Source organism: Lissotriton helveticus, chromosome 10 (genome assembly GCF_964261635.1).
Source record: "Lissotriton helveticus chromosome 10, aLisHel1.1, whole genome shotgun sequence".
Taxonomy (NCBI): domain Eukaryota; kingdom Metazoa; phylum Chordata; class Amphibia; order Caudata; family Salamandridae; genus Lissotriton; species Lissotriton helveticus.
This window is the reverse complement of record NC_136071.1, coordinates 938597403-938615343: the sequence shown is the minus strand read 5'-3', so window position 1 is coordinate 938615343 and position 17941 is coordinate 938597403. Positions and strand designations below refer to the sequence as shown.

Genomic DNA, 17941 nt, shown 5'->3' with positions numbered 1-17941 from the left:
TAGTTCAGTCTTTTGAAATATTTTTCCCATTTAAAGCTGTTTCTGAAATATTTTTCCCATTTAAAGCATTTTCATAAAAATAGATTATTGGTGAATTTAATTTGCCTATCCACAAAGTATTCACTTTCTCTCCTCGCACCTTTTTCATTCTAGCTTTGACTGTTTACTATCTTCTTAAAGAAATTTGCTTGATCTCTAAGTGCAATATTAAACTGATCGAAGTTTGTGACAATGCCTATTATATAAGTATATTACATTTCTTGACTTTTAGATTTGTGTCCTAGATAGGGAATGATTTGAATTAATTAATAGTAATACAAACTAAATTTTAAAGGCTTTTAAAGAATATTTTGAATTTAATACTAAGTACATTACTTCGAACATAACACATTAGGATGCTTTTGAGAGAAAACAAGATCCCTAATGGCTCATGAGAATAATCTGTTTAAGTCCAAATTAATTGAATTAGAAATATAGCTACATTGGAAAGACTCTTTCCTTAAAGGGCAACACTTTGAATTTTAAACTGCAGAAGCGTTGTTAAGAACATTTATTCTATTCTTTGCAAAAGGACAGGCTTGCAATTATCTAAGGATAGAGCCAGTTTTTGTTTAATTCTACCTGGTTTAGAAAATTGCTTGCTAATTACTTGAGTATTATAAGTTGTATGATAAACAAGCTGAGGTCCAATCTAGTACTACAGATGACATTTTGAAATCTTGTAACTTGCTTGTTATTTCTAAAAGTGATAAAGATGCATGTATTGGTAACAACAGTATCCATAGAAGAAACCTGCACTGCTATTAGTGCTTTTTAATACAGGAAAATCCTCTGGTCCAGATGTAATTCCAGCTGAATTTTACAAAACATGTTCTGCTCACTTGGCCGATTTACTAAAGCTCCTTTAAGAGTTTGGCGAGGTCAGTTCAGTTTCTGGATTGTTTGCACAAGTCATTTCACACCCCCCCCTTTTTTTTCTATTTCTTAAACTAGTCTTTATTGAAGTTTCGTATACAGGATATAGACTAGATTTCAAAATTCAGCTTTCATAAATTTGGTAAAATCCCTGGCAAATTTTGAAATAGGACCACCGGTCTGTAGATAGCAGTGACTACCATAATAATTTCTATTTAACCTATGTAACCGTTGGCAGTGAAAAAAGTCACCTTCCTGTGCTTAGCTAATCATGCCTGCATGTCCAAATCATCTGGACACCAGTATCGCTACCAAAGCCATTACATTAACTGGTGTTCACACTTATGTTCAATTGATTGTACATTTTCAGTGTGGCCATTCATCTGATCTATCCTCGAAGACCATTAGGAGAGTTTTCCCAAAAGTTTGTGGGTAGTCCTTTAGCATTTCTCCTACACGGAGAAAGTAAATTAGTCAAGTCAGCTCGTGTCCAATATTTTGCAGCCAGTTTCGAATATCGGGTGCCCCTTTTGCCCTTATTCCTGTTACAATATTTCTTTTCGCAATTATCAGAGCCAAGCCGTCAAATTTACATTTCTGCTTAACAGGTTTAGACCTCTGGGTTTGACCCAATGGACACTGCAGTGGCTCCAATGAAATCTGTTTACCTTAGTTATTGTTGTAATCTCCTCCCAGTATATCTGATTTTGCACACATTCCCAAACCATACAATAAGAGTGTGCCTGTGTCTGTAGGCATCAGGTTCAAGTGTCTGTCGCTCCTGGAAACATCTTAGCAAACCCGTTGGAGGGGAGGGATAGATATGTTTGATTTATAATTCATTTGAGTGAATTTAAACCAGGAGTTCTTGGTCGCTGTCTTTGACTATTCTGATATCTTGTCCCAGACATAATCTGTTCTCTCACCTCCTATTGATCTCTCCTAGGTGTTTCTAGACTGCAAGGTATCTGTTTGAAATGTGGGGCACAATGAGGCACATAGGATCCATACAGTGTGCCTACAGCTGCCAAGTCTAAGGTTTTTTGAGATTGTACCTGATTTCTTGGGTTTGTTAATCTCATCTGGCCAGGTTAATTTATTTGCCTTGCCACATGTGCCATGCCTAACACACGTCAACATTATATCCGATTGAATTGAAGATTCTGTTAGCTCTTCTATTGTGAGGCTCTGTGATCTGTCCACATCTTTCTCTCATAATGCCCTGGCCAACTCCCTGATCTTCGGTATAATCCATAGCGGGATCTTTGGAGCATACACAGTTCTGTCCTGCCCCACATACCACCCACCAATCCCCATGTGTACCCACCTTCCAGCACCTCCCGGTTCTGTTATATAATATCCACGGATGACTAGAGTGACTTGAAGGGGGGTGAATTAGGGTAGGTACACCAGGGAGGGAGACGTGTGAAACAAAAAGATATACACACACACTCCTAACAGGCTTAACAGAAGCTGCTACACTTGGCTATGATAATCACCAACTGTGTAGGAACTTAAACAATGACTTCATTTATGAAGTCCTTTTTTGAATGGAGAATTCCCAGGATTCATATAATGTGTATTCTATTTTGCAATGCCCACGTAAAATGCACCCAGGCCGTGGTACGTGGTAGAACTCGTTCTAAAGGATGTATGTTTCCTCATACACTCCTTCACCTATGTGGTTACTCAAAACAGAATATAACCAAACCCGAGTGTTAAAAATAGCAAAGGTAACACTCACTAAACAAATATTATGGTTGTCGGGAAATGAAGATTAACCTCTTCTTTGAAACACTCAAAATGTGGAAGATATTCCTATACTGGTCGTAAAAATAGAGCCACAAATAAGTGACTAATGCCTGACTCCTTAACTGTTACCCCGAACATCTGCGGGAAACAGCCCCCAAAAATACAACAGAATCCGGCAAGTTGTGCAAACGCTGTATGAAGACAACACCTAACAACCCCATACTTAGCTGTACCACAGCTGAACTAGGAAAACCCTGAAAGCTCCTCCCTCCTGTCGCAAGAGCCGTAGAGTAGACTCCTCGAATGTCACTCGCCAACTCCGCAAAACACCCATTCACAATAGTAGATGCCGACTCTGCGTCTCACAGGTGATTAAATGCGCATCACTCCCTGCCTGGAATCTCGTGATAATAGCCTGTCTGAATTAATTGCGGCGGCCGTCTTGGAACAGACCTATGTACATGTCGTTCACAGCACTTCCACCACTGGTGTCTTCCTGAAATGTGACTTTTTTCACACAAGGTGTGTTTATATGCTACCCACATTGAGGCGGTAGAGGTACAGGCACTGCACGTCCTGACACCATAGTGTCTGGAAACCTGAAGTGCTCTTGGGTAAGTCTTAGTAAGTTTGTCATTACCCAACAGAACATTGTTCATTGGTTTTCATCCATGCCTGCTCTCATTTACCTAGCCTCACATTTATTTGGTTTGCTAATAATTCACATTGGCCAAATCAGGTGAGCTGCCAGAAACTATCATTCCAGATTGGGGGTCCCCATCCCACCCATGTGTAAAGGTAGCATTGTTTTATCTGTTGCTATCTTCTCTCTTTTGCCAGCCAGTTTTAAGTCTGACAGTAGACCATTCCATTTCTTAAAGGACTTTAAGATCATTGGAAGAACCTGAAAAAATACAACAAATTCGGTCATATTAACAATTTAATTATGACTACCCTGCCAGACAGAGGAAGCTTCCTCAAAATGTATGTGAGGAGTGGATCACTGTGACTGCCTTCCATATATTGCCCATTACCAACTGTTTGTTTCCATGGTATAGCCAGACACCTAAATATTTAAAGGTGTAGTGAGTCCATATTGGGATGGTTTCTAGGTTAATAGGGGACGAGGCGTCCTCAAAGGCATGTATCAGAAACAGATTGGATTTACCCTAATTGACCTACAGGCCTGAAAAATCTGGGTAAGATGGTAGTACTCCCATTGTGCCTGGTAAACTGGTCCTAGAGTCTTGTAAATATAAAAATGCATCATCAGCATATTGTGAGATTATGGGTGGTTCATATTTCAGAGCAAAGCCCCATTTCTGCGCCATATTACAGAGCGTACAAGCCAACCTTCTTTGCCAAGAGCAAATAACCATGGTGAGAGTGGGCATCCTTGTCACATGCCTCTATATGTGTCCCACCCTCTGCAGAGGACCCCTCACCCCGAGTCTTGACTCTAGCAATAGATTTGTATAGCATACTCACCCATTTTAAATACCCCTCACCGATACTGCACGCGCAACATCCCAATAGAAACTGCTAATAAGGTATCACAGACCTTTTCAAGATTCGAGGAGGCTTTGTTGGTAGTCTCTGCGATCGGTCTACAATATAAAAGATTCACCTCAGTTTAAAATGTGTTTCTGCCCAGGATCAAGTCATTGTGGTCTTGATGAACCAATTCGCAAGCCAGAATCTTTCCAAAAAAAGTTTGGTGGTTATTAAGCAGGTTTTGTATGATCTCATATTAAGTGGATCCTGACCAGGGTTTGGTAACACCACTGTTGTTTCTACTCTTGTAATCTCCGGTAGCATCCCTACTTTAATTATTCACTAGCCAATGCTAATAATTTAGGAGCAAATTTGTTCTATTTTGCATAAAGCTTCCCTGGCAAGCCATCTGTCCCGAACCTAAGCTAAAGACTGGTATTACGAGATATATTTAATCTATTTCCTTTAGTGTGTACTAGAGTTCCTGCATCAGATACAATGGTACATATTGGTTTCCAATCTGCTTCAGTGCGTAGTAGCCAAGTCATTTGATGACCCGAATTGCCTCTCACAGAGAGCTGCTTGGCCACATATTCCTCATAATGAACCCCACTTAGTCTGTCCACTAGCACGGTATACTCTTTCATGGCTTCCGCCCTGTGCTTAGTTGAAACCACATTATTTTCCAGGTCCCTTATTTTAGCTTCCTTTTCTAGGATTTGCTGCTTTATTGGTCTTTAGGCAGATGCCTCTAATTACCCTCTTGAATGCATCCCATTCATTGGCCACATGGTTCACTGAGCCCTCATTTTTCTCAAAATAGTTGTCAATTTGGAAAATGACTGTAACTAATCAACTTTTTAAAAATGACTATAAATATGTGCCTCCTGATGGAAGCCATTATGGAGAGAAAAAGTGCTGGCTGTTCTGAGCCCAATAACACCCTTATCGTTTGGCTTCCTAGAAGAGTTAAAATGAAACTAAATTGCAAACTGTATTTTTCCTATTAAACTGATGGGCTTTACCTATGATCAAATGTAATATATATGGAGTAAGTAGCTACAAAAAATCAAATTTGTCCTGTATGTAAACAAGAAAGGATGGAGCATGGGACTGTGTGCGCACATGGGCTGCTTTGTTAAACTGGCGATGCATTCATTTATGCGACCTAACTAATCTGAACTACACTTGTGGTAGCGACTAACAACACAAATAATTCCTCATGGTAGGGACAGGGTTGTTATGAATTACCTAGGGGGTGATAAGTGTTTGGTGCAGAGTATTGAATTGTGAATTAGGAGTGCAGTTTTACCCCTGCTAATATACTTGCATGGACTACTGCTTAAAAGAGAAAGTTAAAATTCTACATTTATGGTTCGTGTAAGACATTAAAAACAGTACTTGAAAATATGCAGTCGTTTACAGTAATCACTGTATGCCCTGGTGTTATGTTAGACTTCATTCAGCCACAATATTGCGTATGACTTTTTTTAAGTAGCGCCACATTACTTTGTTTTTAAGTTGAGGCATATTATTCATGATGCTCCAAAATAAATATTTATTTTATTTTTGTTGAATGGTAGTACACTTTATTCACTCGTTTTTATTTCTTCCCAGAAGTCCTGCGGGTGATTTGGGAGCCAAAAAGAAAAAAAAGAAACAGAAGCGGAAAAAAGAAAAGCCAATTTCTGGGGGCACAAAGTCCGATTCTGCATCTGACTCTCAGGATATTAAACTGGACCAGCCTTCCAAAGTAAGTGTCGCCTTTAATTGCATCATTTAGGATTTCAGTTGGAAGACAGATTGGCGATGCTTTAGTCTTGATTGTCCGACGTTAATTCCAGTATGTTCACGGTATGAATAGTGTTGCATGCAATAGGAAGCTGGTAAAATGATGTATCTCACCAAACCATGTGCTTGGGTGTGAGCAATCTGAAATCTCGGTAGGGTGCATGCGTTGCTAGGGGCGTTGGAGTATCTTGGAAAACTTGCAAATCCCTACACGTTTCGCATACACGTCACACATACATGGCACAGAGAACAATTTGTTTCATTTGAAGTTGCTTTTCATTTGCAGTGCATTATACTGGTTACGCACACAGTCACACACCCCCACAACTCTGTTGTGGTCCAAGCATTTTATTTAAGTGCTCAATGACTCATTTCGGCTTGTCAGGTTCGTGGATCACAAGGGAGTACTATTTCCGTATTATTTCTACAGTTTGGATATTTGACACAGGTGTACTCCTGCCATGGGCATCAACGTCTACTAGGTGGAAGAAGTTGCTTTCGAACAGCAACATATATATTAATTCCACAGAATGGTTGACCCTCTCCATTTTTCCTTGACTGGGGAACATGCTCTCATTTAAAGCAGTTGGGGATGCTTTGTCAACAAAATGATTCTACAGATTTTCTCAAGGAACACATGTGCTTCAGAGGTCCGTGTGAATCGTGGATTATTGGCTTAACTCAGCTCGACAAAACTAGTATTAATAAATGTTGTCCTTTATGCTTCAAAGCTATTATAGTATGGTAGTAACTGTTACATGATAACATTTCACTGTACTGTGTCTGTTTCTTATTATTGGCCACCTATTTAACTTAGGGGTCTATTAGGATGGCGGGCGGACTCCAGTCCACCCGCCACCCTAGTTGTGCTGGGACCGGCCGCCAGTGGTGTGGGGGTCCCGCACCGCCAATTAGGATGCGACCGCTACCCTAGCGGTCACATCCCACATCTATTGCATTGTGGCAGGCGGTGCTGTATGCATCACCCTCCACAATGCAATATGTGCATGTTGTGCATTGGCATGCACAACGTGACAGGCACTGCGCGGTGCCTACCACCTTGTGTATGCCAATGTTGGGGGGTACCATGGGTACCCCAACCCAAGTGCAGCCACCTACCCTCCTGGGGGCCCGCCACGGGCCCCAAAAGGAAACACCGCATGCCTTTCCATGGCGGAGTCTCCGCCATGGAAAGGCATTTCACTGCCACCATCGTAATATGGATGGCACCGCCACCATATTGCAGGCCTTTTTCACCCGGTAGGCAATCGTGACGATTGCCTACCGGAGGAAAAGCGGCGGACAGTCTTTCCACCCGCCCCAGTACCCCCCGCCATGCTAATGTGGCATGGGGTAAAAGGCCGTCCGGCGGGGTGTTTTGGAGGGCCGAGTGGTGATCCGCCCGCCATCCTAATAGACCCCTTATAGAGGTAGCCTTTAATATGAAAATTACATAAAGGCTTAACTATAGCATCCAACCTCATTGAGAGAATTATTTTTGTAGCTTCTTAAAAATGAAGTGCACCATTATAGGTTCTTTGTGAACATAAAAAGACCATGTTTTTGTTTTGTTTATAAGGTGCACTTAAGAAGGAAGAAATTCAGAATGTGGAATTGCAGCCTTCATATGTGTAGTGTAGGGCACCATCTTATGCATCCGTGTGTTGCATAAAATCTAAGATGGGCTCATTTTTGGAGTACTCCAGGGATTTTTTGTGAATCTCTTAACCGTTGTACAATTGCTCTAATCGTAGGCGAGAAGTATGTGAATCGGGTCTAGAATTCTGAAGTTGCTTTACCACTTATGGTGCATGAAGCCTGATCCTCTCTGCCTCCTTTCACGTAGGCTCAATGAGCCATATTGGGACATGGGAATGTGGGCTTAAAAGATCCAATGGAAGATAATTGATTTTTGTGACTTCATATTTTCTTCCTGTAAAAATGGGTAGATAGGACACAGCTTCTTATTTAATTTCTCTCAAAGATTACTGTAAAAGAGAATTTTAAAAGTTGGAAGAAGCATTCAACCTGAGCAGAACAGTAGTTGTGTGATGTGGAAATCGTTTGCTGAGCATGCCCGTAGTTGGCTAAGGCACACATTTTCCATCCTTGGGCAAAGTGAAATATTATTCTCTTTGACTCTGGCAGAGTGGCAATATATATATTTTTTAATTATTTTTATTTTACAAATATTGGTACACCTTTACGTTGTTCTTTACACATGGACATGCCGGTCGGGCACATTGCAATACATTTTGTCCATTATATCTGAACCTAGACTGTATAGCAATCTCCCTAGGGCTCTGCACTGCTTCCCTCCAGTCCTCCTCTTCTAGGAGTCCGATGTCTAATTGAGTGAGGGACACCACTTTGTCTATCATCGGGTCTAGCAACAGCCTGTCCTCCAATGGGGAGTATTCCGGTAGCACAGCCCCTTCTATTATGTGACTCTGTAGAGCATGTCTGAGTTGTAGATAGCAAAGTCTCTCTGACTCCGCTATTTGGTATTCGGCTTGCAACTTTTCAAATTTAAGCATAGAGCCATATTTCTGTATGTCACCCAGTCGGTCTATACCTATGAGGGTCCATTTATGAAAATCTTTCAGTTGCCCAACTTCCCTCAGCATATTGCTGTCCCAGAGCGGGGTTTGTTCTGTCAATTTGCAATCCCACCCCAGTCTTTTCGTGGCATCCCACCATACTCATCTCACGGTCTGTGTGTGTGTGATGGAAAGGATTCCCTCTCACTCTTGCAAATAAAGGGCAGACTGCCAGCCACGTTTCCCCATGGCCCATCCATCTACCGGGTATGCCGGTTCTGATACTGTGGAGAAGACCTAACCATTGACATTGATGAGCTGCGATGCCACATAGTAGACCCTAATGCCAGGGACTGCTACCTCATCCCCCCCTACCCTCCTCCCATAGACTCCCAATTGCAATTTTTAAGTGCAATGCGCGGGGCTCCCCCTTCCCATAGTAGACTCAGAAGCTCCCCATCAATTGACTTGAAGAATGAACTGTGGATCTGATATTGAGTGGTTTGTAGCACATACAACAGGCGGGAGAGTGCTATCATTTTGAATCACAACACCCTGCCCATTAATTTAGATTCCGGGCCATAAAGTCATTTTCAGACCTAATGATACGTATTCCTAGTTATTTCAATTTGTACTTCCTCTCCAGTGCCACACAGGCCAGCGAAAGGGGAGGCAGCACCGCCTTCAGCGGGAACACTAGTGATTTCTCCCAATTTGTTTGGTAGTCAGAGTAGCTGCCAAAGAGTCGAAATATATGAGTGAGTCTGTGTATCGTTTGCCTCGGTCTTCGAGCATAGAGTAGCACATTGTCCGCATACAGGGAGATACGCTTCTCCCATTCACCTCCAATGTTAATACCGTAGACCATAGGGTCATTGCGTACCCACGCTGTAAGCGGTTCCACCCCTTCACAAAAAACAAAGGGAAGAGAGTGCACCCTTGATGTGTCACTCTATGTAACTTGAAGAGTCTGGATATTGTCCTGTTTATCCTTACCCTTGCTAGTGGGTCATTATACTGTAAGGCAATCCACGCTCTAAATCGTAACCCGAAGCCCATCCTATCTAGTACCATGAAGAGGTATGGCCATTCTATACTTTCGAATGCCATTCTGGCATCTAGGGCCAGCACCGTCGCTGCCTCCCTCCAAGTCTCTGCACTGTTTCGTGCATAACTCCAACTAATCTTCAGAGATTTAGCCTGGTACTTCTGTGTGGTATGAAGCCTGATTGGTCATGGTGGATTATTGCCGATATTATCGGTTGTATCCGATTTGCTAGGGTCTTCCCCAGTACCTTAGCTTCGGAATTAATTGGCGATATGGGCCTGAAGGAACTGCACTGCTCCGGGGTTTTTTCCCCCTTTGGGTATTACCGCTATGGTCGCCACTCGTAAATCTTCTGGTAGTTTCCCATCTTCTAGGGCAGTGTGGAACATGTTTAACATTGGTTGAGCTATTTGATCTCCCAAGAGTGGCAATATTTTATGCTTGAGGTGCTCTAAAGTGTGTATTCTTTGCATATTTAGTAATATTGTGTTTTTCATAATTGCCCTGTCCACATATGACAGTAATTCTTCACCTTCCAGCTGCAAAAGTAGTAGTTTTTTTAAGCGAGTTAATTTTTTCAGGAATCAGTACCACTGTTATGAGAGTACAAGCAGTCATCTGCTCTTCATGAATGTGTTGATAGAAAGAAAAGCAGTAGTACTGCATTAGCCCTATGGATGCAGGAGTATTTTCCTCATAGAAAATGTTTCAAACTAATAAGGTTCTAATAATTTATTACAACCTGTTAAAATGCATTACTAGCTTCAGCACTGAGCAAGAAACTCCCAGCTGCCTCTCAGTAATAAAAAGTGAGATAAGCTGATAAAAGCAATAGAGGTGTTGCTACAGACCGTGAGAATAAACCAAGCACAGTTATTTAACTATCACCCACTTTTTAGTAAATAGGAATATTTTAATGAGGGCTTATTTAACTTGTTTCATTTACGGTATGTGTGCAGAAATACAGATACTCCATATGGTTGGTTTCAGCCCTTTGATTCTTCATCCAACTCTGTTCCACCTGTTGTAAACACTGGATACTGGTCTAGGTGGTGAGCTGAGCGATCGTGTAATGAAGTCTATATATTTTTTCGGACTCTCTGAGAATTGCATAGGCTTCCTACGGAGTACACTTTAAAATGTCTCTTTCGCTCACACACAAAATGAGGAGTCTAAGGTAGTTGGTACCCATAAGTACTACATCCCAGGTTGTACCATACGCTCTTAAATTGCCTGTTCCCAGAATAAAAAAAGTGACCTAGAAGATATTATTCTTAATACTTGCAACCTAGGTTGTGGAAAAACCGCTGATCAGTTTCAGGAGAATTCGGAACAGTCTTTAAGGAAGTTAAAAACATTCCTTCTGCTAATCTGTCAGTTCTTTGCACAGCTCTGTCAACTTCTTTGTGGTGGTTGATCTCTAGAGCATTTCTTTTTTGTTCTGTTTGTGTTTCAGTGCCCTAAAGTACTTTTTAAATATAGCATTAATGTTTGATAGGTGATCATATCCATAATAATGTTGGATCACGTGCTGTGGGTTAACATTAGAGTGGGATCCATTCTTTCCAAGAGACTGAGTTTTTTGTTCCCTTTATGGCATACGCTTCTGGGGGGCGTATTGCTACTGAGAGCTGGCAGAAACACAGTTCATCAGTGATGAAAAGGAATTGCACCATGTCTCAGAATGTTTTTTTTTTTTACCATTGCGTGTTTTCTTCATAGGTCTTTGAAGGGTTTGCTGTATTTAATTTGGGGAAGTGGTCTGCATCCAGGGCCTACACGGCTCTAGAAAAATATCAAATTCTTATTCTCCATCATCACAAAGGTCTACCAAGAGTCCCTTTCTCTGCCATCAAAGCATGGCCCAGCAACAAATCTATGGAGATCTGTAGATCTCTGACCTCTCAGCAGAAAAGCGGACTGTTTCAAGCAAAGGAAAATGAAGGTCAATGGGGTGTGCTTCTGACCTGTGCTCTGATCATGTGCGGATACTATGGTTCGCGGCGTGATCATTATGGTGAAAATGTAATACCAGGCACAGGCCAGTTTGATATACCTCTAAGACTTGATTAGAAGGGAATACTTTGTGATCTCAACTGATGAACAACTCACCAGGTGTAAATGTCTGATCATAACCGCTAAATCTGTGTATTCTCTACCACCCAGCTGAAGGGGCCACAAGATCTCTCCAGCTTGAGACCCTTAGTGAGCTAGGTCCCTCTTCATTTTCCTCATTGTAAAGCAAATGCCCCAAAGTGGGTCTGTTGGACTGTGTGTGTGTGTGTGTGTGTGTGGGGGGGGGGGGGGGGGGGCTTACAAGTTCAGGCTTAATTTTGCCTATCTGCCTCCCCTTTTCTCCCCTCACCCCTAGCCCTCTCTTAGGGAGGTGCTGAACCTGGAATACACTAACTTGAATTTCCGCTTAATTTGTTTCTATTTGGCTTGAGAAACAGTACCTGTGCAATCCTGGATTTCAACTTCTTCCCCTGTAATAAATGCTATGGTGACCGTAGGCAGATCTCGACAGGACTGTTAAGTGTGGACTTGTGTGTGATTAACCTCAAGGTTGCCTACTTATTTTTCGCTAAGGTAGTCCAGTTATAGTGCTGTGTTCCCTATGAATTCAATTTCGTCCCACAGGTCTGCACCAAGCTGATAGTGGTGTCCAAATTTTGTTACATTGAGCTGCACATCTCACTTGTATCTCGGTCTAGTTTTATAGGGTAGTCTCTCCTAAGGAATCTGTTCGCTCCCTTCAGAAAATTCTTCCAGTGATCTTGTAAAATATTACCTCTAGTTTTGCAAGTTTTCAGATCCTTTAACTCCTAGCGACCTTATGATTCTTGCTTAAAAGGCTACCTTTGTTTGGAGGACCAGCAAGTTGAAGGGCTTTGTTTTATTATGAACGTTACACAATATTTTAAAAGGATTCTTTGTTCTTGCACATCTTTCCTAGGTTTTCGGTAAATACGTAAAGAGGTGATCCATATCTCTTTTCCTGCATTCTCTGGCTATGAAGAGATGCCATAACTTATGTGTTGATCAGATCTTCATCCCACATGACTGCTCTTGTTCTGTGTGATTTGTCTTAAAGACCTTGATTGTCTGCTGAATGATGTCTAGAGTGTTTCAAGTTTGCTGATCACCTTAATTTATGTTTTCACATACATGTGATGAGAGCCTTTGGCTTCCATCACTTTCCAGGACCTTAAAAGTCCTCTGCAGGGTCGGCCGCAGGGATCACCCGGCATGATCTCTGCAAGCACCACAGGAGAGCGTGCTTCATGTGTAATGCCTTTCACTCTTTCCATGAGTCTGTGGCGGGGGTGAGTTTGGATGTAGTGTGTAACTCCTTAAATGACTCAGTTTCCTCAATACCTTCTATCTTTGTCCTCCTTTTTTTCTTGTGTGTTGTTGGGGCTAGTGGGTGTGTTAAGGTTAGGGTGTGAAAATATATATCATAAAAACATCACTTAAAAAAGAAATTCAGAGTATCAAAATGTGCAGCTTACATGGAGATCCCCCTACAAAAATATCAACGTGCAGCTACGCTCCGTATGGAGTCCGCCTATCAAATTAAAGTCTGTTTACCAAATAAAACAAAGACAAAGACTGATGGGAACAGTTTGTCTGGATTTATGGATTTACATTTGGTCAAACAGTTTTTAGGGAAATGTTTCTATAATATTGAAATGTTGGACATGAATACTGTTGCTTAAGTGTTTTTGCATTCAGTTGTTTCAGTGTGTATTTTCACAAAGAAGAAACGTATGAGGAACAGAGCTTTTGACTGCACATACCTCTGGCTGCCAGTCACATTCTTAACTCACTGCTGTGCAAGAGCATTTTCTTTTTGGAATCCTTGGTTGGCAGAAGCAGGGGGACAAAGAGCCAGGCAGGAGATGAACAAGCTCTGGAATATAACTGCCTATTCTGCAAGTTGACGGACAGCCATGAGTAAATGGAGATTCGCGCTATGGGTGTGTTGAGAAGTATGGTATGATGACGGTGTTTGTGAGGTTGTGTGGGCTTTTTTTATTTTCCACGTTTTCCAATAATTTAGGTATTGGATATCCTTTGACCAGGGAGAATTCTAGCTTTAGGGTAAGTGCTTGCCTCCTTTCCTGCAAAAAGAACTATTGATGGACAGAATGCAGAACAATGTCATACATTCACCCCAGTACAGAGATCTGGGCCTAAATCCATCGTTTTTTTGCTCACCATGCCATTCCAGTTTGGACCCAGCCATATGCAAATCAGTCTTGACTCTGCTCCCAATTGGAACAGTCCAGCCCAAACTGTCAGGCCAGGTCCTCCATGGACTGGAAACCCCGGAAAGTCCCGTGCTCTCCATTCCACTGGAATCAAAGCTATCCTGGCTGATGAAGGCTGATAGCCATAAACCGGGCCTAGGATGCTTGATTCCAGTCTAGGGAAGACATGGCTTGGCACTTAGGGCTGGACTATTCCCATGAGGCACAGGATCAAGACTGATTTGCATATGGCCATGTCTGAACTGGGGTAGTGTGGTGAGCAAAATAGCGATGGATTAAACCCAGATCTGTGACTGGGGGTGAATGTTTTGCCATTGTGCAACATTCCGTCCATCAATTGTTGTTTTTGCATTTGCCTCCTTTCCTGAGCCGAACCACAGGGCCTTCTAAAAACAATATTTGCCTCGTAAAATGAAAAGTGTACATATTTTTTGCTGGCTGTACTGGATTTCCCTTATCTAATTTTCATTGGTGGTCCATAGAAGAAGAACAAATTGGTGAAACCTACAATTCTGGTGTCTCCTCTGCCTAAAACAGGGAGAATTCATATCCGGAGGCTAAATAATCCTTTATTAATTCTCCACACTTCTGAGGATTCATTCACCTTTGTTCCAGGCTAAGTGCAGGTTTGTACTTTTTTAGAAGAACCTTCCAAGTTTTATCCAGCGCTTTGATCTGGTAAGCTATTTGGACTAAGAAAAATACAAAAGCATTATCCCTCACAGACCTGATTATCCGTAATATGCAAACCACAAGGGTTTAGTTTTAAAAAGGACAATGTAAATAAAATAGACAAATTAATGTATTCTGAGGTGTTCCACTGGCACGGTTTCCTGAGGTTGACTGAATTATGTGAAAAGCTGACCAGTGGATTTGTCCAGCAACAAAATAGGACTAACTGTGCCCAGGGTCGGGCTGGCCTATTGGACAATTAATCTGTGTTTGACTGGCAATTGTGACTTGTCAGTGCCTTGACCTTTTTTTGACTGTTTGTGGGCCTGTTTTATTGTTTGCTGGTCCAGTTTTTATTGTTGATTTCCCAGCCATTAAACAATTATTTATTTTTATTTATCAAGTTTTATATAGCACAAATTAGACTCTGGAAGTGTCAGAGCGCTTTACAAATGGTACAGCAACTAGAAAGCAAGATATACTAGAAACATGTGTGAGTAGCTGACCGGACACATAAATGTCGGCAATACTCGTTATAGATCAGGAAGGTACCGAAGAGTGCGTAAGCCCTCCGCACGTAGCGTCAAGTGCAGATCCTGGTTGGTGAATAGCTAAATCAAGCGTTGGGATTTGGGTAAAGTTTTGTTCATTCAAAGCGGTTTGACTTCTTTTTTGAAGGAAGTGCTTGAAGGGTACATTCTGATTTCCAAGGACATTGCCTGCAGCAAGCTCAATTCATGCAGTCTTTCATACCTTGCACCCAACACTTACAGAGCATCTCTACACAAGTCCAAAACAGACCCAGTTTCCAAAAAATGGGCCATTTTTAGATCTCACATATGCAGCACTTGCGCTGTCTCTTCAAGACATGCTGTATTCAGAATATGGCGGTAAATAAGGGGGTGGCGATGGACGGAGCATCTGAACCAATCAAACACTCACACCCAGTCAACAGATCTGGGTTTAATCCATCACCGTTCTTTAGCCCACTCTGCCACCCCAGTTCAGACATGGCCATATGCAAATCAGTTTGACCCTGTGCCTCATGGGAACAGTCCAGCCCGAACTGCCAAGCCATGCTTCCCTGGACCGGAAACAAGCTTCCTAGGACCGGTTTCTGGCATTTCAGCCGTCTTCAGCCAGGCTTGCTTGAATCCAGTGGCAAAGTGAGCAAGGGACTCACGTCTGAGCATACCCTGCCAACTTATGGCGAACAAAGCGGTACAAAAGGGGTGGTGATGGACGGAGCATCTGAACCAATCAAATACTCACGCCCAGTCAACAGATCTGAGTTTAATCCATCACCGTTCTTTAGCCCACTCTGCCACCCCAGTTCAGACATGGCCATATGCAACTCAGTCTGACCCTGTGCCTCATGGGAACCGTCCAGCCCGAACTGCCAAGCCATGACTATGGCTTCGTCAGGGCTGGAAATAATACAGATTGCACATTTGTAATTACAAGCAATGGCACTATGAGTCGGTGCTAGTGATCGTTCATTCATTTTTGAACCCTGAGTTAATCAAAGTGTTATATTTAGGTAACCCATGTGAGAGTAATAAGTAATTTGTGCATCATTTTGATGCCAGTACCTTCAAAAATGAATGAATGATCACGCTGTCACCATGAACTAGATGTAATAGGACCACTTGGATGTTTTTGTGTATTTAAATATAAAATATATACTCATGTTTTGCAATATATGATGTTTGGTAAAAAGAGAAGACTGTTGCATAATGACGCTTTGCACTGTACATTTGACTAGTTAATTTGCACTTGGTTGCAATGTTGTGGGCTCTACTAGCACTGACTCATAGTGCTATTGCTTGTAATTACAAACGTGCAATCTGTATTATTTCCAGCCCTCACTAAGCCGTAGGCTAACCCAAACCCGGCGAAACGCGTTGGCACAAAGGGATTGAAGGGTGGTGAAAATAAAGAAAAGAACTACAAGAGCCCCACTGATATATTTTTTGCGGATTTCTTGTGATATTTACAAACAGACTCTAAATTGTGCATGTGTGCTCCAAGAATTAAAGCCTTAGCTCTACTTGCCTTTCAAATGCACTAACCTGTTCAGAAATAAGTTTACTCTATATCCCAGCGGTCTGCAGTGTAGCAGAGTGTGTGTTCTAGTGACAGATCTAACATGGGCCCTGCCTCCAGACTCCCACTCTTAAGCAAATTATGGCCATCCCAGCTGGGGCAGGAATACTGCATCGATGCTCCACACAGAATTCAAGATAATATAGTTATCTGTAATTCCCGATGCGCAAATGAAAATAAATTCGCTCTCGGAGGCGGGGCTGGGTCTTTGAAAGTAGGCATTGAGAGGGAATCTTTCACTGCAGCCACTGCTCTAGGTACTCTCTAATTTTTCAGGCAGGTTCCTTTCCAGAACTTGCACCAGATTTCAACCTGTATTTTGGAATGGAGATAAAACGATGTGAAAACAGCCATGTTGCAGCTCAAAACTGATCAGTTCTGCTTGGAGAGAGAACTAGAATTTTGTAATAGGAGACCATAACATTTCACGTTTTGTAGCCATGGCCTCCTAATATAGCATTCCTTAATAATTCTAGTTCTATATCGAAGCACAATTGCAGTTCTTCAGGGCAAGTACCTATGCCTCCTTAGTTGACGCTCTTCATTATCTGCCTGTTTTAGTTAATTATATTTTTTTTATTTAGAAAAATTGAATTGACCATGTATACACAACTGTTATTCATATTACTACAATACAATGTTTTCTAAATTCATTGACTACAATATATTTTATGTTTACACTGCCTGTCCCCTTTCTTCCCCCTTTACTTTCTCTTTTCCCGATGTTTATACCCTTGTATGCCCTAGGAGTTATACATCTTCAATAATATAGGAGGTTTTGGTTTATGACCACTTATAACCAGCAATTCGTATTACCTCCAATATGTTTCTGAGCTTCTGATATGTTATAGATGTGTAAACCCTTTTTGAAACCCTTGAAAGATTCTTGTTTTCAATAAAGCTTTTGCACTTAAAACAAGCATTAGCGAAGCCAATGAGTCTCACCTTTATAATGCAAGTGGCAAGCTGTTGGCTCTGACAAAGTTTATCCGTAAAGTTTTGTTTAAAAAAAGCAAAAGTAAAAAACTTTCCAAATTACTGGGGGAAAAGCAAACCTCATATGATAGTCAACATTTGTTCACTCTAGAACCCCTGAACAGAATAAAAATAAAAAAGGAATCATCTGAATGTAAAGGGTAACACTTCCTAATGCCTAATTTACTTTTCTACAGGATTCAGTCATTTGCGCCTCTGCACTAGCACAGGGAGCGGATGTATTGGCCTCCAGCTGATTGAGTGTAGCAGGTGGCCCTTGCCCCAACACTATGAAAACCTTTGTGTGTAAAAGCTTGTAACTTTTACACAGTATGTGGAATGCAGGAGATTAAACAACCCTTAAAGTATGCTGT

At 41.7% G+C, this 17941-nt stretch overlaps 1 protein-coding gene across 2 annotated transcripts in view; it reads left to right on the top strand.

Annotated features, from left to right (window-relative positions):
* NMT2 (N-myristoyltransferase 2) overlaps nucleotides 1–17941 on the top strand; it is a 361358-nt gene that overhangs the window by 55244 nt on the left and 288173 nt on the right. Inside the window, exon 2 of one of the 2 annotated variants that reach the window (XM_078663604.1) lies at nucleotides 5779–5914. In XM_078663604.1, coding sequence (XP_078519730.1) covers nucleotides 5779–5914 — 136 coding nt within the window. The remainder of the gene's footprint in view (nucleotides 1–5778; nucleotides 5915–17941) is intronic. The other variant, XM_078663603.1, reaches the window with a different exon arrangement.